Below are 21,416 nucleotides of genomic sequence, written 5' to 3' on the forward strand. Positions count from 1 at the left end.
CGTACTAAACCAAAGACTAGGTTCTTGATCTTTCTGACTAGGTTTTGCACTGTGAGCTAGCTTATATCTACAGAGATTTATGCATTACTGTGTGACAGATATATACAATATTTACTATATTATTGGACCTATGTTGAACTTGAGGTAGGTTAAGTCAAAGCAAGCCCAAGAACAGTACATAATGATGTAACATTTTAAAAGGAATGGAATCTGGTGTATTATATTTGTTCGCAATATGTTGCTTTCACCTTTTTTTTTCCTGGTGTAGTTCACAATCACAGACGTGTCTTTTCAAATAAGGATAGGCTTAGTTTGTTTAACGCTAGCCTACTATAAAAAAAAAAACAATAACATTGAATTTGGCCTAGGGCGTAGGCAGGGTTAAGTTAGTATATGGCCAAGTGAATTCAGTTTTCAAGGCAATTTCACTAGGCCTAGCCTAACCCTAGATAAAATATATCTTTGCTAAGTAACAATGGCTAGGCCCATGTTTTACTTTTGGTAGGCCTCTATTAATTAGGCAGTGGTGTCAATTAAGTTACTGTTAATAATAATAGCCAGGCCTAAAGGCTAAATTTAAGGCCGTGGCTATTCTTACGACTAGTCGTAACAATTATTTATAAACTATTCTTACGACAAAGGCAAATTCAAGCGCAGTAAAGTAAATAAAGCAACTGCGCATATAGTAGGGGTAATCCTAACCCTAAACATAACCCTAAACCTCAATCCTAACCCTTACCCTAACCCTAACCGGAAATTATTGTTACTCCTCGTCGCAAAAATAGTACTCCTGGTCATGAAAATAGCAACTGCGCATGCGTAGTCGGAAATTATTCTTACAACTAGTCGTAAGAATATGCACTTTGTAAATTTAACTTAGTCAACTGAGGCCTAAAAAAGACAATGACTTTGATGACCTTTAATTAGTTACATGGTCTATCGTTCCTTTTCTTTTATTAATGCAAATATAACAGGTACACTAAGGAAGGTCTAGAAAATTTGGAAACATTTCTGCATTCCTTACATTATTGTACACAAATAAACATCGTTTGAATTGATATATTAGCTAACACAAACTGTTAAATTAGTTAGCCTACTGGATATTGATGATTGGGAACTATCTTTGCAAAATTTCATCATTTGTTCTCACTTTTATGAAGAACAGATGTAGGGACTTCTCCAACAAGAGGAATAAACACAGGTCTGTATGTGAAATTAGGCAAAAGACTTATGAATTCTGGTATGTGGTAATGCATCAATTGGGAATGCCCCAAAAATTTGATCTGAGTTTACCTATTAAATAATTGGTGTATTAGGAGCTGCCAAATGAATTAAGCCACAACTACTGTATCTGTTTGAAATATAGAAAACTAAGAAACTACCTGCCTTGCTTCTAAGGGCGGGCTGCACGATTTTGGCTGTTCAGTAATTAATTCTAACACCGGTATTAACAGACAACTGGTTTTCATAAAGTATGTACGCTTCATACGCAAAATTACTTGGAACTTGGAAGATAGGACGAATGTTAATAATTACCTCAATGTATCAACATATGTATATATATACAATGTCTACATATGCTAATTAAATCATTCTTTTTGTATCCTCAGAACCAAAGTTTTGCATCTTTCATCTTCTGCTGAAAATTGTGCCTTTCCCTTCATTGACAATTAAGTGCAGTATGTTTCCAAGTGTTGGTCTTATTACAATTGCGAGACGTCTCAAGGCACCGACTTTCAGGTGTACATTCAAGTCTTCACCCATATCTTCTTTTCACTCGTCTGCCTCTTCCAATGATGAATGGGCCAATTTTGGAACTTGGGATGATCGGATCCAAGAACCTATTCTGTTGAAACAGAGTATAAAACATGGTGTTCCAATCCCACACGTGTCTCTAGAACATGCAGGGCTCGCCTCTATAGTCGGAAGGCGGAAAGTGAATGAGGATCGTATCCTCTTGAAGGAATTGGAGGCAGACATCTTGTGTTTTGGCATCTTTGATGGCCATGCTGGAGCCCTGGCAGCAGAGTTCACAAAAGAGCATCTGGTAGAATGCATCCACTCCCATCTGTCGAAAGAACATGATTTACAGAAGGTCCTGGAAGCTGCCTTTCTGGATGTTAACAAGAAGTTAAGCGAACATATCTCAGGACTTGCTCAAAAACAAAGTGAGTACAGTACATCTTGTAGGATTTGGAGTCCTTGCTGCTAAAAAGCTTTTGCTAGTATTTTACCAGTATGTATTGTATTATCAAAGTGGATTGATGAAAAACGGTAAAAGTTTCAAATGTTCATTTACCTGCAGGACACCTACACACCTGATAGTAATTGGAATTCTGTGTTCCAGTGGTGGGAATTTCTGTCTGTAGTATTGTAGGTGTAATCTTTTGTACAACGACGCAATTACACTAAATGTCCATTTGTTGAAATCTATTTTTTTGACCAACAAGAACCTACTTAGACATCTTTACTTAGAAAGATATTTGCATTGTTTGTATAGCAAAAAAAGGTTTCAATAAATGACATTATCCAAATTCCATATATTGTACATTAATTTGAGCTTATAAAAATGGCAAATATTTACTTAAAATAGTGAGTAGAAAAATTTTGTTTTTAAAACTGTCCTGCTAACTTGTTATCATGCTAGTGGAGCTTTTTATTTGTTATTTTCAGCTTGAACAAAAAAATTATTAATGAGAAATAGATACAATCACCTTCATTTACAATTTTACACTTTGAACCTAAGCCATACAGTATGAGTAACTTATACATACTGTATGATAACATATTCACTATGTCATTCGATCATGAGGGTCTAAAGAATCTTGTTTTCGTAACTCTTCTATATTACACAATCACACAATCCTGACAAGGTACTTTTTCCAACAAAAAAAATGGCCCTTTCTCAGAAAACAAGCGAATGAAAAATTCAAAACAAAATCATCCTCTCATCTGTGTATTTATAGTTAGTGTCAACAATTTTTCCCTCAATGCAGGTGCAAGTGTCAAGCATTCAGGGACGACTGCGACTGTCTGTCTGTTGAGGAACGGCAACGAGCTAGCATTGGGCCATGTTGGTGACAGCAGGGCCATCTTATTTCGAGATGGACAAGCCATAAGAATGACGACGGACCATGACCCGGAATACAATCACACTGAGAAGGAACGGATCATAGAATGTAAAGGATTTATAACGTAAGTGCATACAAAGCTGTTTATCATGTTAAAGCATCTATAGAGTAGCTTTACTTCTACCTCTTCTGCAGGGATAAGTTATCTGGTATCCGTGTCACAAACTGCTGTGCAAGTTTGGCAATGTAAGTACTGTACAACATTCATGTGCAAAGATACAGTATATAGCAATTTTGTGTGCACAGGAGCCATAGCATTTATAATGTAAGAGAAAACCCAGAGTCTTCGGGACTGCTACACTAAATTTGAACATTCAATAATTCGTTGTAATGTACAGTGAGGATTTTTATGTTATGTTGTTCTGTGATAAATGCAACCACATATTTATTGTAGATATTCTTTTGTATTTTATTTGGCTAACGTTTGATGTTTTGTGTTCGTCTTCATCATTACATGTTAAATGTAATATGTTTGTCATAAGAATGCATGATGAAGATTGATGCAAATAAAGGACAGTATACTGCACTAACCTGTGGCAGATCACTTTTGACCTAACATGACAGTATAACCTACTTTTACTTTTCAGTTCCAACAGCCTTGGCACTCCTCTGGTCAACGGTGTGTTAACAATGACCAGAAGTATTGGAGACTTTTATTTAAAGCAATATGGAGTTATAGCAACACCAGAAACAAGGTCTATAAAGGTACATGGTAGTTCTACATGTTTAACATATATATGTATATAAAATTAAAAAAATGTTTCTTCATGGAATCCATGCCTGCCATCAATGAAATATGTTTTTCATTCTTAAAGCAAAGGATTGCCAATTGTGTATGTTCTGTTCATAAACGTGTTATTGGGCACAAGATAGAAAAAAAATATTCCCCACTTGTCAGGTGAAAACCCAATGTGAATATCCTTGTAGTGTACACAGCGAATTTTTGCTGGCCAAAACTACCAGCAAAATAGTTGATGGTCAAGGTTCCCTGTTAAACGTGTTCTTAGAAGGACTCACTCTGCTAGGAAAATGTATGAAAGAAAGGTAGAAAGAGACAGACATTTCATAAGGCTCAGCGAATGCGTAAAATGGGTAAAGCAGTAAAAATTTGTATCCCTGCGTATCGCCCAATGTACTGGTCAATACATCTGCCGGTAATTGTAATTGGTTTGGACTGTTTTGTAGACAAAACATAGGATGTTTTGGTTCAAATTTTGCATTCCATAGATCTCTGCAAATAGGTTGAAGTTTTTTGGCAGATGAGTGGATTGTCATGATTGTGTGATTAGTTACTTCACAATACTACTTAGCAATAGTACTTGCCAAGAATTAATCTATAGACCGTTGAGATTGAATGCATAATAAGGTATTAACCAATCCAATTCAGCCATTTACGTATCCCTTTAATTAAGTTTGTTTATCTGCTAACCTTGCTTTCATAGACCCTTGGGTAATAACAAAAATTTCAATTTCCCTTTTCCCAATACAGGTTAAACATGGTCATGACAGCTTCCTGCTACTGATCACCGATGGTGTTCACTTCTCCATGAGCGATGGAGAAATCTGTGATACTATAAGGAAGTGCCACACGCCTCAACAAGCCGCCACGACGTTGACCGACCAGGCTATACAATATGGCAGCGATGACAATGCCAGTGTCATCGTCATACCATTCGGGCAGTGGGGTAAGGATAGCAGCACCACCCTCATTCCAGCCCTACGGTGGCAAGGTAGGGGTGGTTGACCATGAACAATTACTAGTGGTATCATAAATACCCCAGCCTGGTCCTCTATCTCCCAAGCCTTCTAGCCCTGCTACCCCATCTCCCTGTCATGGGGTTAGGGTATAACAACAGCGACACCACCCTCTCAGAATATGGCAATGGAGAGCAGTAGCTCATCTATACCTACCACTGAGGGGGGGTAACTGCTGAGGAGGGAGAGGGGTAGGCAGTTAATCACCTCAACAGGGTTCACTCATAATCATAGCAGCTATTTCTAGAAATTCATAAACCATATTGTATTGTAAAATCCTTTTGAAATATTTGTGTGTTAGCTACTTTACTATAACAGAAAATTATGAAGAAAGTTTGTAATAAGTGCCAATATTAGTAGGAAGAGAAGTTAATTAAGGTTTTTCCTGTGATGAATTATAAATTCATAATTTCTATTGCTGCCTGGATGAAAGGTATATCAGAAAAGGCAGGAAATCAAAATAATTTCTTCTGTTAATTACATTTAAAATGAAAAAACAATCAACCTTCAACTTATATGCAATGGGTAAAGTTCTACAGATTATGCTTCCATGGGTGTTAATTACAATCCGCAAGTGGTAATGTCCAACAGATTATCCTTCCAATGGTTGTTAATTACAATCTGCAAGGGGTAAATGGCTGCATGTTATGCTTCCAATGGGTGTTAGTAGAAATTAAATGAATTTGGCACACTTACCTTGATAAGCCAGCATCTTTTCAACCTTGCGGTCTGGTGAGAAGGGCAGCATATATTTAATCTCTGCTGTTAGGCCAAGAGCCTGTAAATCGTATTGTAAATATCTTGCAAAGTATATATATTTAAAGAACAGCCCTTTTTTTCTTTCTTTCTTTTTTGAGGAACTTTATTTGTGATATTAAACACTTTATGTCTGCTATTTATAAACTTTTTCAAGTACCTTGTTATGCTGTTCAGCTGATTTTCCATCCTTTGAACAACAACTAACCACTATTACCAGAATTACAATGAAAATGGAATAATACAACAACGTTTCATTTCTCATCAATTGGTGATTCCCCACACCCCCCCCCCCCCTGCCCCATGCTAAGGGTTTTTTTAGACATCAGATCTCAACAGAGGTTATACTCAACATTTTTCAAGAAAATATTTGTTGATTGTATGAGGTAATTCCAGTTATCTTAGATTACTCCTTTCCGCAGGAGAATTTCCTTCTGTAGTAAAAGAAGCAACAACTTTGCTGACACGGAGCCATTTTGTGATGCATTTGGAAAATGGAATGAAACATGTGCTATTTGATGTATGAAAGGTGATACTAAAATGGTGAAATTAAAAAATGTTAAAAAGTAGATTTTAATTGCAGTGTGAAAGTTGGTCATCAAGCACTATTGACTTCATTTATTGGCGTCTCTAACAAACGTGAGAACTTTGCTTTGTATTTAGAACAAATACTCTTCTTAACTTTTCAAAATTGTTTATTAAATCCTTGAGCTATCATTAAGACATGATCAACTTCATTTCAATGTGCAATTTGACTATCTATATATTTAATGTAGACTTAGCGTGGCATTGATTCAGTCAAGGTTCTTTAAACAGCTCTCACATTTGACATCTGTCACATGTGACAGCTGTCACATGCTTCAAAATGATTCTTTTTAAGTTTAATCATGTTTTGAAGCATTAGAACCTAGCCCAGGTTTGTAGCCCTAACAGATTCTTTGTATCAGGCTTACACAGAATCTAATAATGTTACATTATTTAATAATGATAGCTCTCCTGAAAATCGGAAATCATAAAACTTTAACTGCCTGTTGATGGTTGTATTTCTCACATGCTGATTAAATTTCACAGCCAGTGTTTGGAATGCAACTAAAAATCGACAATGCTGTTATAACTTTAGTTGTAGTTTTTAGCTTCCATTTGATGAAGCTCTCAAGCATTTTAACAGGCAGGTAACAGCAACACAGGATCTGTTAGAATGAGGGGAAAAAAAAGGAATCTTCTATTGGGATATATTACGTCAAAACGATGTTAATGTTAGGCATCTGTTGCTTGGAATCTGTGTATATTCTGTAAATAAACACACTTACTGGGGCAAACTCCAGTTATTTTACACTTCATCCTATTTCTTTACACACGAGACTGAGAAATTACTGTCCTAAAATTCTTTGACCTTTGCCATGAAGTTTTGAATGTGAAATATATTTTGTCAAATAATTTCATTGATATTCCTAATATTTGGCTGCAATCTTTACAAAAATGGTTTAATTTTGTCCGTAGATGTGTTCGACTTTGCTGAATTTTTTCATCTTTTCTCACATTTTCTATAAACCAAATTTCAATATTATCTGATGTAAGGTCAACCGGTACTTAAGTTTACAGGCCTGGATGGAATTTTGAAGGCCTCTCAGTATTTGGTGGTTCTGTTTTCAAGGATAATGGTCAAATGCCTCAGAGTTTAGAACACCTGATCTAGAAACAAGTATTTTGTCCCAGATATAAATCCAATGCCAAAAATAATGAGAGATTTTCGATCTAATTACAGTCGGTAATCAACTTTACATTAGTAGTTATAAATAATAACGGCTTATGCCCAAGCTACTTCTTCAAGTACTGTACCAAACATGTTAAATTGTATTGATTCAAGCGATGTTATACATTTGGGGATATTTCGGGGACAGTACACTATATGCCCGACATTTCTGTGGACACATTTAATCTGCGGAACTGGGCACAGGATATCCAGGGACTGTTCATGGAAATCATGGACATATGGTCACCTTACCAAAACTGTCCCTTCAGATATTATGATAATATGAGACTGACCGGATGAAGTGAAAGATATTCCTTTCCCTACTCTTTACTCTATTTATAAGGTATTAGTACGTAACTATTTGATATTGCAGTTCAATATAATTTTGCTCTTTCTTCTGCTGACTCTTACATTCTTTTGAAGCTTGTATCTGTTTGTTTGACTGAAATTTGACTGAATAAACTGTGAAAAGTCATCTTGAAATATCATATCCTTGTATCATTTCTTAATTTTCATCAGTTTTAGTTACACTCGGTAGGGATTCAGATGCTATTAACCTACCCCGAGTTGGACCAGGGTGGACATTGGGAAAATAACAATGGGAATATTAAAATAGTGACAAGTAGTGAAATATATGGAGCTGGTATAAGTTGATTGATATTTTGGTTTCAATGGAAATCATAACCAGCTCTGATGGCTTTTTCATACCTAAGTGTGTAATGGCGCATTGCTAATAAACATTGTACCCTAAGAATATAACTGGAATGTTGCCAGTGTCACTATCTGGATGGATCTCTAACTTTGTTTGAGGTTGCCCAGTTCCTCTTCTCTCTCCATTCTCCTTTCCTCCACCTATTCCTGTACCCCTTCTCTCTTCCCATTTTCCTTGTCCCCATTTTCTATTCTCCTGCATTTCCATGAACCATCCCTCCCCAATCCCATCATGTTTTCTGCTGCTGAAACTTTGCAGTTGTCTTATTTTTGACGACCCTATACTTGATCAGGGGTTAAGGCTGATACAAACTTTCCACACATGGACAATTTTTCCTTTTACTCCTAATCTTTCTCCCTAGCTCGTTGTTTGAGCCTTCGAGAAGTTAATGCCAAAATAGTCGACAGTCACAGCGGAGGTAAGCACATACGGCCCTCTAGTAGTAGTAGTAGCTTTTGACATTACCCTACTTTGTATCAGGCAAAACTGCGACAACAGACCTTAGCCGTATCGTAAATAACCGTATGTTATGTAATTACGCAGCAACTTACGCACAGTGAAGGAAGAAAAGAAACATGGCATCAAGCATCAGACAAAGTGCGCGTTTTGCAGGCAAGGTGGCCCGAAATTTTCTTAGAGAGAGGTAGGGGTACCCATTGGAATTGTAGTAAAATTGATTTAAGTAATGTGGGAATTATGAAATTCACAGAACTGACGCAATACTTGTGATTGACCCACAGTAGGCCTTCGTTTTAAGTGTGGGTACCAGATCTGCGACATTCAATATGCATAGCCTACAATAAACAAAAAATGTCCAAAACGCAATGGAAGATATTGATAAGAATTTACCATAACCGACTTTGATATCAATGAAACCATGAAATTCCCAAAGAAATAATTTTTGTGAAGGTTCGCACCGTTTTATAATTTATAGCACCGTTTACTCTCATGAGTAATGCATTAGAAATTCTTGTGCATGGCATCTATCCTTAAAGGCTTAATCATAATGTTAGAACAAATATAGTAAGGTGAAGTTAGGGCATATCATGAGGATGGTATTCCTGGATCATTTGAACAAGTGTCAGATAATTTAAGTTACATAAAGCTAATGTAAAATAAGACTCTAAGACAAGAATTGTGTTAGTAGTCTTAGTTAAGTTATGTTGGTCTTGCTCTCCAACTTCATTAAAAGAGTTTCTGCTCACTGTTTGAAAGATTTTGTATATATTTGACTTCTATAAATACATGTGATAGGGGAATTCCACTTGTCAGTGCAACCACCATTATTGTATCTCCTATTGTATTTCTCTCCCCTTATCAGGTCTTCTTATCCAAGACCTACACCACAGCTTGTACAATGGAAATGTTCATCAGCAGTTTTAAATAAACAGAGCCAGTCACTTCTTCAACACCATAGCCAGCACAGAAACATGACAGGTACAGTATCTACCTCCAGCTTATAGCCAGAGATACATTTTCTTTTTGAGGTGGGAAGGAGGCACATAGCTTGTCGGATGTCTGTCTTGGGGATGAGTGTAAGGGAAGGATATCCCCATCCCTTTTAAACATTTTTTGCACAATGATGCTGTAATTTACATCTTATTAACTACTTTTTGGTGGTACAAGTTCCCAGGTTCTTTTTCTGAAGTGAGGGAGAGAGCATCTAGATATGTCCCTGCAGTTGCACTGATGAAAGTATCTAGTCATCTGCTCAAAAATATTAGCACATTGAAAAAGAGAAATAAATAATGAACTGATACTTCTGTGGATGGCTTTTTATAGCCATTAAAACTATGTTAGGTCTTATCTCCTGCTTCTGTACCTAATGTGTGTCTTCTTCTGTTAATGAATAAAAACATTTTTTTCCTGAAAACACATTTCTACGATATTGACATAATTGCTTGTAAAGGAGACTATATGGCCATTATATCTCTTCTAAACATTGATACTCTAATATGACAGTTTTTTTCAAATTATTGACAGATCTGATAGCTAGTTTGCCTGAAAAAGACTCAGTTTGCCCAAAAAGGCAAACTTTGATTTAATAATAATAATAATATGTGTAATAATATTTCTTTACTTTCTGCTTGATACTTAGCAAGGACAATGTTCATCCAAACACAGGACACCCCGAACCCAAACAGCTTGAAGTTCATGCCAGGCGTGGATGTCTTGGGAAACAGCACAATGGACTTCCCCACTTCAAGAAGTGCACATGGATCACCTCTAGCAAGGTACTGGCCATTATAAGATACTGCTGGAAAACCAGATTTCAGTCATGCTTGTCATATATCATGGAGGGGGTTGGGAAGGGGGGGGGGGGGAAGAAATGGGTGGGAGAGATAAGGAGAGGGTAAGATGGAAAAATGGGAAATTGTCAAGAATTTGTTGGCTCCTCCTGTACTGAGGTTTTCTTGTAGTCATTTTTTCCCACTGAAGGTGAACTCAAAACTTTCTGAAGTAACTCGCCTGAACAAGTTATTTATTTCTCGTTTGCATTTTTTGACAGAAATTTGTTCAGGGTAGATGGCGTTCAGGCAGTTTTCTTTGGTCCGAACTTTATCACAGTGACGAAAACAGACGATGACACGATAGAGTGGCAAGTACTGAAAGCAGAGATCTATGCTGTTATTATGGACTTCTTTGCCAGTGGTCTACCTATTCTAACCGAGGAGAAACCGCCCGGAGATACGGGTAATTTCATCTGTCACAGATTATGAATGAAATTGAAAGAACATCACAATAAAAGTGTCTAAGAGTATTCATACTTTCCTGCTAGATATAATATAATGTTATCAAGTACAGGGCATATATACTGTGAGCTTTATAAAATGCTATCTGTATCATAAAGTTTTGAAATATATATGCAAAGAAATTTAGGAATACCAAATCTGTTATTTAAAGTTTATATGCATTTCATTTGTGTGATTATTTTTCTACTTTTCATAGCATTTATCTTTGGGATAAAAAGATATATGTTATGTCCCTAGCATCTTCACAGATTCAATTAAATTGGGAAGATGACCCCCCCCCCCCACCCAGTTCACCTCACCTTGTTGTTAAAACTGTTTTAACAATTGCATTTCCTTCTTTTTTAGAAATACTTGAGGAAGATGATGACACTGTAGCTTTGATCAAAGAGCTCTTGGACACCAGGATACGCCCTACAGTGCAGGAAGATGGAGGAGATATTGTATATATGGTACTCAATATAGTTTTGATTCTTTTTTTAAAATTTCTTCTCAAGGTTTCTCTCAACCTGATGAATAGAAAACATGCCTTCTATTAGTAAAGATATTCAAGCGTAATTTTTATTCATGATTAATTTTGTTCATTTTGTAAATATGTTTTTTTTTTTTTAGATTATAAATGTGTTTCTGCATTCGGTCCCTCTACAACTGTGTGAGGAATATTAAGAGAGTGCTTTCTTTGTATTTACTGTTTGCTTGCTGAACTTATTGCCATCAAATAGAGCAGAGAGACATGTATAGTGTCTAATACAACATTGCATAGTTCTTCTGTGTTCATTATTAGGTGATGTATGCTCTGTGAACATAAAGGCAACAAATATAACAAAATTCGTTGAAGCAATAATAATAATAATAATAATCAGCAGTTATTTTTACGACGCTTAAGCGACCACAAATGTGGGAGAAACCCGCAAGGGCTTATGGATTACAACTTACACAACGGGTGGCTTCCAGTTCAACATTTTAACTCAAATTTGGAATCTTTTCAATTTAGAAAGTCATTTCAGATGGGAAAACGATAGATTGCTCTTCAATTTAAATTTCTGAAACCATTGTTAACAAAATTCATAAGATATCAGCACTGTAAACATAGCAAAATTGTACTTTTTTTCAGGGTTTTGAAGATGGTATCGTCAAATTGAAGATGCAAGGAGCCTGTACAAGCTGTCCCAGCTCAATCGTCACCTTAAAGAATGGAGTTCAGAATATGATGCAGTTTTACATCCCAGAAGTTCTTGGAGTTGAGCAGGTCTGTGTAACTAAGGTTTGGTTCAGTGAGAGGCATTAGTGAATTGGGGTGGGGGAAGGTATAGGGGTGGTTATGAAATTTCCTTAATTGCTGTGTTAAAATTTTTTATTGACATGGCCATTGGAGGTCAGGTTTTCCGATAGAAATCCAACATTTTGAATATTGTTAACTGTTTTGTTGCTCACCTTAAGAACCATCCAACTATATGTGTATCTCTTGCAAGCCTTGTTAAAATATCCTTTACTGTTTATTCTGCTAAGGCTGCCAAGCCATATTTTTTTAGTAGTATTCAGGATTTAATTTTGAATGGTATTGTACTTTTATTTTATATAAATATCTAAAATAATATTTCCAGTTAGGTTTGTTTAATCAACTCCATTAATAGGTCTTAATTTGTGGCAAACTTGAGAATTGCCCCTGTAGAATAATGTTGTCTCCTCTGGTCTTTTTTATTTATTTATTTTTGATTTTGACCTCTTTGTAAGATATGTTGCTGGTTGCAATGCCTCATATAAATTTCCCTTCTTTGAGACATCAATGTGATGTATGCTTCTTGGTGTGATTCTTAAAGCTGAGTAAACCATTAAAATGTTACCTGAACCTCTTTTAAGACTTCCTGCATAGACTGAAAGGATAAAAGCCAGTTGATTTAAAGTTCCAAACCTTGTTAGATGATCTCAGAAACCATTTTCTTGGTTGTAGATCAAATCTAAAGCGACTTACCTTTGAGCAGAAAACATACTGTAAATCGGTTTTGAGGCAAATCCTTAATTATAGAGCACGATAGTTTTGTTGGGTAGAAGAATAGTAATTTCTATCATGACATTGCCTCTTCTAAATCTATGTCTTCTCAGGAATGTTTTTTTTTGCCCTTTGAGATATGAGACTGTTGCAGCACTTTGTTTTCTAATTCACATCTTTACACAAATTCAGAATATTTTACCTCAACTTCACCCATATGACTGTTAAACTGTCGTAAAGAATTGAATATCTACAACACAATTTAGGTGTAATTTCCATTGGTTGACAGACTTATTGATTCATTGATCTATTGACTCAATTGTCTGGTGTGATTGATAGATGTATTGACTGATTCATTGATACATTCACAGATTGAAGATGAAGCCGATTCATTACAGCAAGAGGAATTCGAGAAAGTGGAAGCCTCGATAAACGCAGAGCCCGACAAGTAAATCGGAAGTTGCAGTCTGCATGTATCAGGAAAGACATGAGTCTGCATCAATGAGACTATCAAATATCATGATACACATGCTAAGAGATATTCGAAACAGGTTCCACAATGAAGGATAGGTAGTCCTAACTCCAATGTACCAAAAGAGAGAAGGAAAATGCATGCACGTATCCATGGGTAATATCTGTATTGTGCCTGTTCACCCTATATGCAGTGTATATTTGTATTCTATTTGGTTGGTGTTATGTTACGTATATCAAAAGAAAAATAATTTATGGATCATCTATCTTGGGGATATGGTTGTCTGGTGTTAATGGAGAGTAACTCAAGTTAAGGTTCATTGTTTTAAAGCAGTGATTTGGAGGTGATGTTTAAAAGTAAACAAAGTATTTAAGAACTAGCTGTGGAGAAAGGGGATGAAGTCATTCCAACACATAGTAAGGTGATAGATAGTGTTGTGTATTGAGTTTGGCTAGAGTAAGAGAAATGTTTTGAAATTGGTAGTCACCATCTATAATGGGTAGCTCAGTTCACCACCTTTTCAGTTTCTAACATTTTGAAGTTTGTTAAAGATGACTTTTATCCATTGCAGGGATTATTGAATGGTGTAAACATTTGATATGCTTCTCTTCTTATTACTTTCTAACTTTAGAAATAAAGACAGATCAAAGTTGCAACACTAAAAGTTGTGCTTGTCAATGTTTGAAAATTAGCTGTTCTATGTTCTGATAATTCCAGAGACTTCTGCAAAGTGCATTACCTATCCCATCTCAATGTCTTTTTGTCAAATTTACTCCTTTAAAAAAAAAATTGATGGGACAAGAGGAGCTACCATTAACAGCAAATTTGGATCAAAAACTTTGACTTTTGTCGTAAAGTTGAGATGTGTCTGCTCGGGCTCCTTACCGTTAACTTAACTGGGAAACTTTTAAAAGACATTTAAAATAAAAACTAGAATAGGCTGTAAAGGAGTGACCCCGGGGCATAATAGTTTAGAGTTGTCAACTGGGCTACCCACTCCAAAAGTTGAGTGCAAATTTAAACTTTTAAATAACAGGAAATCCTTCACAAACTTATTTGAGTCACACCACCTTTGAAATTTAGTTATGTGTCATTGGGTTCATGTATCAATACTGTTGCAAGATGTATAGAACCTGAATCATCCCTGCTTGAGGGAATCCTCCTCCCCCGCACCATCTCCCCCTCCTCCCCATCATCTCCCCCTTCCCCCCATCCAGTGGCGGAGCTATGGATATTGGTCAGGAGGGGCGAGAATAGTCTGTAGGGGCGCTTTCGACACTATCTAAGCGGAGCGCCACCACAGGTTGGCGTGGAGCGTACAGAAATTTTTTGAGTAAAGATACTCCCTAGATCGCCGGAAATGACCCTTTCCAGGCCTTGCTTATTTGCAGATAAACAAAGAATAAATAGGTGTCATCGCCAACAAAATGTGACCAATGTCAATAGGTAGATTAGAGCGCAATAAAAAAGTCAATAATTGTGAATAAGTAAAAAGTGGTAAAAAGCTGAAAAGGGCGCCAGCAGTCCATTTGAGTCCGTCAGGGGGGGGGGCATCCGCCCCTGCCCCCATCATCTCCCCTCCCCAATCCTTTATTTGTTGGAACAGGTACCTGATGTCACTGACCTGTTTTGATGTATGGTCAGGCTAGGATACAGGGAAATGTATTGAGAGTATATTATGTACATAAAGAAAGCAAACTCAAAAAGAAAGAGACAATAAAAATTGATATCAAGTGATAAATCTCTTCATTGTTTTCATTTGACATTTTTAAACTTTTGGGAATGAGAGCTCCAAATTTCAATAAAGATCCACTTTTTGATGTACATAGTAAAGAATTGCAATGTTAAAATATTACATTAGAAATTTCATATTTATCTGACAGACATTACCCTAACAGTAAGGAAGTTTCTGTGTTACATGATAAAGCCTATATAGACAGATAGAGATAAATTGTTCTAAAATAATTGTTCATTTGTGAAACATTTCATGTAAAAAATATCAAGTAATATGTATTTACGAATAAATCTTTCTTTTTTATCTCTGGACCATTTTGTCAACCCTATAGACATTACAAGGTAATCCATATTGGACATAGAAATAATGTCACAAATCTAAAACTATTTACACATAGTCATATAAAGTACTCCTTTCTTTATTCCCCAATTCCTATACAAAATGTTGACTTGATCAATATGTACACACAATATGAGACATCATACTTAATTACAAACACTATCTACAGGACGTCAAATGAATTCATAATCTTTTAATTTTCTATAAAGGTTGTCTTGAGGCAGACTTGATCTGTTATAGGCCAAGTTAAAAGAACCAATTGAGTGCTACAAATCTTTCTACAGCTGTTCTGGTTTCAAGATGTTTATCTTTAAAATATGCTACATCTCTGGAGTACCTCTTTCAAGGCTAAATTTGATGATGATTACCCAGCTTCTCTGTGCAGGTCAAAATAATCATGTTAATCCATTGTTTGGTAAATTATATACTAAACCAAGACTGTATGTTCTTTTAACTTTTGGATGGCATTCGATACCATCTTCCCTGAAAAAGTTTGTCACACAGTGTAAGCAGGTCGTTTGAGGCCATAAATAATAATGTGTTTAACATCAACTTTTGTGGTGCAACTGAAGAACTGACCCAATGGTCTCTGTGTTAGTTTATTGTGTTAATTCCAAAATTTAAATTAATCTACCAACTTCATCTTAATCTTTACTGCCAGGATTTGGGGCTATGTTGTCTTCTGAAGCTCTGAATCACTTTGGCCTGGGCCAGACGGTGCGATGACTGGTTTCTCAATTACCCTAATCACTTTCGGACCGTAAAAATATTTTCCCCAAATCTGATATGCAAATTAGTCTAGCCAGTTCCTACGAGAAGTGTTGATCTTTGTGTTTACGGAATATTAATATTTCAGAAAAAGCAAGCAAATATTCTTAAAAATAATGAGAACTGATGCAATAAAACAAGTGTAGGGCTTGTGTTAGACTGCCAGAACATATGTAGTTTACTGTAAAATTTAAATAATAGACTCCTATTTGCCACATGTTAAAGCAAATCTAAACCAAAAATATATATATGTATTGATTATATATATTAAAAAGACAGAAATCAAATAAATGTAAGGACTTTTATAATTTTCAAAAGGTTCGAGATACACCTAGAATGCAGCATAAACGATTAAGTACAAGACTTGGCAATTTGCCTGTACTTTGGTGAAGTAATTGTTTACCTTTGCTTGTAAATATAAGCTCCTGAAACAACATTATATCAAGTCCTACATGTAAGGTCCCTTAACACTTCACCCACTCACCTTCCCCCCCCCCCCCTCCCCTTTCCCAAAGCTCCCCTAAAAACATTTTTTTCCAGTATTTCTTACATCAAGACTGAAACACATCTACATCTCGACATCAAACCCAAATCTCTGATGAAGTGATACAAATGAAACTCACATCAAACTAAGCATATGCTTTTTCATTTGTTATCCAAGAAACTGGAAACTTATTTTACTGGGAATACCATCTTCTTGAATATGAAACCTTCAAAGATATGTTTCACTTGAAAGAAACAATCTTTGGATTACTGAGTAAGACTTTCTAAATATATGACAATAACTTCCAAGTGTCTTGCAAGTTTGTGGCTCTTTCTTAATTGAGCCACATTTGAAACCATCAAAATCATAGGGAGGGAAAAACACACACATACACATACATAAAAAAAAATTGATAAAAAAACAACATGAAGGAGCACTTTACTAAAATTGCACATACATTCTTAAAAAATAACCCTCTTAATATGATGAGTGGGGTATGGGTAGGGGGGCATACAGGGTTGTGATGCAGTCGTGTGTGGTATCAAAGTAAGAGTTGAGTGCTACCCTACACCATCCTGAGAGTTAGAAGTGCCCATCCCCAATCTGACAATAAGTATGATCATTGTTTGTCTGTCTGACCATAAATTTGTTTGTTAAGTTCTCTCACAATAGCTTTAATTTTGTTTCAATTTCTACTAATGAACAAGTGGGTCGATTGATTGATTAATTGATATAATTGATAATATCCTTCTATGTGTCATGATTGGTTTACAGTAGAGTCTTCAGCGCTTCCACGGCAGCTTTGTAACAGAACAAATATTGGTCCTGAAAATAAAAGAAAAAATAAATAAATTGATGAAACTTGGAAATGAGAAGCTCAACCTTACTGTTTAAGCTTTTGTTCTATTCATTTGTTGTTCAGAGAAACAAATCTATGGACAACCAGGAAAAATCCTTCAAAGTTTGCCCGGTAACTGACAACTTGGTGACATTAAGAAGGACATAAAATAATATATATTTTTTTAGGAAATAATGACTTGAGGAGCCAGAAGGAAATTGGTGCGCAATAAAAAGTCTTTGAGATTGACGTTTTGAATTAATGTAAAACGCAGTAGGGACAAAGAATATCTAAAAAACAAATATATTGAAGGAAAAAACAATAAAACAAAACAAGATTATACCTTTGTCTGTATCATTCCTTGTCTTTGTAACCTCAGATCCTTCACAATTTCTTCAATCTTGAACTGCAAAGAGAACACATGACAAATAAAATGAAAGGAAAAATTCAAAAACTGTGTGTCTAATTTAAACAACATCAGTTATAGTTAACCTTAAGGAGGAGGAAGGCAGCAAAATGTGAACCTTTATAAGTAGTGGGCACTTGTCAGTAATTGAGGCAACAACTGATAAGTGATACACATGTCATAATATAAATGCCACTTTCAGGTTACCATGGCAACATTATTATTCCACTGTTTCATGACTCCACAATGTGAAACTATAATCCTAAAAATCCTACACAGTTCTCCTATTGGGTTTATACCTGACATGGTCAACAACATTTCAAAAAAAAAAAAAGTCATAAGTTTTGAAATTAAAATTGTTACAAGATTCTTTCATGAATATTTATGATATGGTAATGAGTTTGACATGACTAACAACAAAATTTATGGCCCCAATATGGATTTAGAAGGGAAAAAAAATAGAGAGATAACACATTGGCGCAGAATTTACCTAAACTCGGCCACCTAAAGGTTATATGGTTCGTCGAGGTCAATTGTATGGATATATCTGACAGAAAATTCACTTCCATCGAAAAAAAAAGAAAGGAATTCATTTCTTTTGCATATATCCTTCACACAAACCAGAACATTTCTTAGCAGGGATGATGATAATAGGGTGTGACTAGTCTGTACCTCCTGGTCAGCATCAATCATATTGAGTAAGCTGTCTATGGTCATCAGGGTACCAGTCCGACCAATCCCTGCACTGCAATGGACTACCACCGGGTTGAATTCTCCGCTGAGCTTCCTCATGTAGCGAATGTATCTTAGAAGAGGCATAGCTGAATCTGGTACAGAATGGTCTGGCCATGAGGTGAAGTTCAGATGGGTCACATGGTGGGTAACGTTGGACTGTAAAGATAAGTCACATGACACAGGTATTAATTTACATTTGGGGAAACCAATCATTGCTAAGGGTGTTAATGGAGAGTGCAATGTGAGGGAAGAGGTCAAAATGAAAAACACCATGTCCAATTCTGTTTTTTATTATGCCAGTGAAAGAGTATTAGTATTATATTTTTGCTCTTATTTGGTATTATAAACTGTAGTATGAAACTATCATTATAAGGTTAACAGAAATAATGAGAAGGAAACTACCTAAATTAGGCATAAAATTTGGCATAAATTATGCATAAAATTTCTTAAGATGACATCCCGTCAGGTTGATTAGCGAGCAAGTTTAATGACAACGATGAGTACACTTACTTCTTTATGTGTCATCAATAATTGACGAATATGGAAATGTTCTAGCTTGCTGACTTCTTCGAGTTTGATTTCAAACTCGTCAATGTTCAGAACATCATCTTTGCTTGATGGCCAATATTTGTGGCATTTCACCTGAAAATAATCAAAAAATGAAAAACCTATTAATTATGGCAAGTATGTATCATATTGAATAGTAAAGACATGTGCATGTTATGTCACTTAGTATGTTTAACCTGTTTTCTAGACTGTTACTTTAAATAATGGAGACAGCATCAGCCTTTAATACACAGAAAGCGGCTCATATAAATACTTGTGTGAAAAAATGGTAGGGCCAAGATATTTCTGCTGTATTTGATGGGAAACTTTGTATGTACAGTATGGTTCAAATAACGGATTCGGTAATGGGTCACGGCCTGGATTAATATTGAATCAAGGACTGAATTACTATTGGGATAAGGGCTTGGTAGCTGTCCAATGGCTGAACAGTGCACCATGGGTTGGATAGTTGGTCAAGAGCTAGATAGTGGGTCGTGGGCTGAATAGCGGCTCAAGGGCTGAATAGTGGGTCAAGGGCTCGATGGTTGACCAAGGGCTGAATAGTGGTTCAAGGGCTGAAAGGCTCTTCATTTAAAATAATAATTAGGTGATATATAAAAAAAAATCACAATCACATTCAACAAAACTAATACCAGTGGTCATATTACATATCTACAAGAAAATAAATGACAAAACTGACAATTATAAACAATGAGAAAAGAGTAAAGAACTTTAGGATAAAATTAGATTCAAAACCAGTTAACTCAGGATTACAAGTCCTTTATGACGTATCCTTTGCTGGAGGAGGAGGGGGGGGGGGTGAGGGTGACAGTCTGAAGCCACATTACCTTCAAACCTTGCCAGTTTCATTTGATATAACCCAGAAAGTGGCAGGGAAGGGATTTCCCAAGAAATTTGACTTATTACATAATATGTTAGCAAATCAACAATGCAAAGCTGGCTGGCACATTATAAACAATTGAATAGAAAAGGAGAGAATTTTTTTTTTTTTTTTAAATTGTTACAGTCATAATAGCAGAGAAAATTCTAAGTTATTAAAATGGTTAGAGTCATAATTTGAACTATTGCATCATTCCAGAATATAACTAACTTGAAAGACAACCGACATTTTTTTTTGTACAGTAAAAAATTCCACCATTAAAATGATTTGCTAAAGTTCTTCCAAATTAAGTTTTTTTTGACATTCAGCGACTACAAGAACCTTCAATACAGTTAAATCTCATTAACAAAAATATATAAGACACTCAGAAACCCTTGGGGACAAAGTCCAGATGGGAATGACTGCTCTGTGAATGGGGATGGCCATTTGCATAATTAAGGCCAAACACGGGAGTTTCTTCAAATGTCAAGCGACGAGATGACAGCTGTTCTCAGTTCCGTCTCAGAAAAGCTGAAACTTATTTGCAACCCAAATCAGATAATTAGGAATGCCAAACTGGGACTCCGAATCAAATGCTAAATGGTTAACGAATGAAGGGACGTCTTTAGCCTCCTCTGTTTGTAACGTCCTATTCAACAGAGCATTCAACCTTTCGATCCAGCATTTAGACATGAGCAAAGAAACCAAACACAACAACACCAGCCCATGTTGAAATAGATCAGATTCTCAAAAAAATGACTCTAAACAAAATCTGTAAAAGATGCAAGATAGGCCAGGCAATATGCTAAACTATTTCACACCAGTAATAAACAGTTGGTTTGGGGCTGAGAAGGAAAGAAAGTAGACTCTATTTTCCTCAAGTTCAACGTGGAAACAAATCTTCTTGAGATGAAAGTACAAAAAGGAAATACTGTTTAATTCCATAAGATCTTACATAAAATGTAGAAAACTGTGATGTAGAAAAGTTGGACAGTTTAACCCAAAAGGCTATTTTAAAGTGAGACCATAGTTGTTGGTGATGCAAATGTTTCCATAACAGAGGAAGAATTTATATTCTTCAATAAAAAAAAACTATTCTTTCTGGGATAAAGATCAGATGGTTTGTAAAATACCAACCTTGCCATTTTCAAAGTCCAGAGTTACCATGGCAATGACTTCGACCCCTTGCTCCCAAACCATAGCCCAGAAATCCTTTGTTGTCTGAGGGAGAGGGCCTTGGCAGGCTATGTAGTGATACTCCGATGAGGCCACCTTCACGTGTACATGGCTCGCATTCACATAATCGGAATCTCCTGTCTGGAGAACAACTCGGGTGGTATCGTCTGTACAAAAGTAGAAAATTAAA

The 21,416-nt window shown here is 36.0% G+C and overlaps 3 protein-coding genes across 5 annotated transcripts in view; 2 read left to right on the forward strand and 1 right to left on the reverse strand.

The window, feature by feature from the left end:
• On the forward strand, window positions 1-7,883 carry LOC139968761 (protein phosphatase Mn(2+)-dependent 1K-like). Its single transcript, XM_071973120.1, has 5 exons — window positions 1-144; window positions 1,611-2,168; window positions 2,997-3,195; window positions 3,719-3,836; window positions 4,621-7,883. Exons 2-5 carry the CDS (start codon window positions 1,682-1,684, stop codon window positions 4,873-4,875), a joined length of 1,059 nt encoding a protein of 352 aa, XP_071829221.1. The 5' UTR covers window positions 1-144; window positions 1,611-1,681; the 3' UTR covers window positions 4,876-7,883.
• A 708-nt stretch (window positions 7,884-8,591) lies between these two features.
• On the forward strand, window positions 8,592-14,510 carry LOC139968762 (NFU1 iron-sulfur cluster scaffold homolog, mitochondrial-like). The gene is made up of 7 exons (XM_071973122.1): window positions 8,592-8,750; window positions 9,429-9,544; window positions 10,206-10,341; window positions 10,617-10,801; window positions 11,206-11,309; window positions 11,972-12,106; window positions 13,219-14,510. The coding sequence occupies exons 1-7, from the start codon at window positions 8,683-8,685 to the stop codon at window positions 13,297-13,299; spliced, it is 825 nt and encodes a 274-aa protein (XP_071829223.1). The 5' UTR covers window positions 8,592-8,682; the 3' UTR covers window positions 13,300-14,510.
• Window positions 14,511-15,048: 538 nt separating this feature from the next.
• LOC139968760 (uncharacterized) overlaps window positions 15,049-21,416 on the reverse strand; it is a 64,050-nt gene continuing 57,682 nt past the window's right edge. For all 3 annotated transcript variants that reach the window (XM_071973118.1, XM_071973117.1, XM_071973119.1), the window contains 5 exons: window positions 21,188-21,393; window positions 19,135-19,266; window positions 18,562-18,780; window positions 17,827-17,889; window positions 15,049-17,470 (listed from right to left, as the gene is read on the reverse strand). In XM_071973118.1, the coding sequence (XP_071829219.1) occupies window positions 17,414-17,470; window positions 17,827-17,889; window positions 18,562-18,780; window positions 19,135-19,266; window positions 21,188-21,393 (677 nt within the window). In that variant the 3' untranslated portion in view covers window positions 15,049-17,413. The remainder of the gene's footprint in view (window positions 17,471-17,826; window positions 17,890-18,561; window positions 18,781-19,134; window positions 19,267-21,187; window positions 21,394-21,416) is intronic.

Source organism: Apostichopus japonicus, chromosome 6, assembly GCF_037975245.1.
Source record: "Apostichopus japonicus isolate 1M-3 chromosome 6, ASM3797524v1, whole genome shotgun sequence".
In the NCBI taxonomy this organism is placed as follows: Eukaryota; Metazoa; Echinodermata; class Holothuroidea; order Aspidochirotida; family Stichopodidae; genus Apostichopus; species Apostichopus japonicus.

Coding starts and splice junctions, on each gene's coding strand:
- LOC139968761 (XM_071973120.1), top strand. CDS start 1,682: ATGTTTCCAAGTGTTGGTCTTATTACAATTGCGAGACGTCTCAAGGCA. Junction 2,169..2,996: donor AGGACTTGCTCAAAAACAAA/GTGAGTACAGTA, acceptor CCCTCAATGCAG/GTGCAAGTGTCAAGCATTCA. Junction 3,837..4,620: donor CAGAAACAAGGTCTATAAAG/GTACATGGTAGT, acceptor TTCCCAATACAG/GTTAAACATGGTCATGACAG.
- LOC139968762 (XM_071973122.1), top strand. CDS start 8,683: ATGGCATCAAGCATCAGACAAAGTGCGCGTTTTGCAGGCAAGGTGGCC. Junction 9,545..10,205: donor CCAGCACAGAAACATGACAG/GTACAGTATCTA, acceptor CTTGATACTTAG/CAAGGACAATGTTCATCCAA. Junction 11,310..11,971: donor GAGGAGATATTGTATATATG/GTACTCAATATA, acceptor ACTTTTTTTCAG/GGTTTTGAAGATGGTATCGT.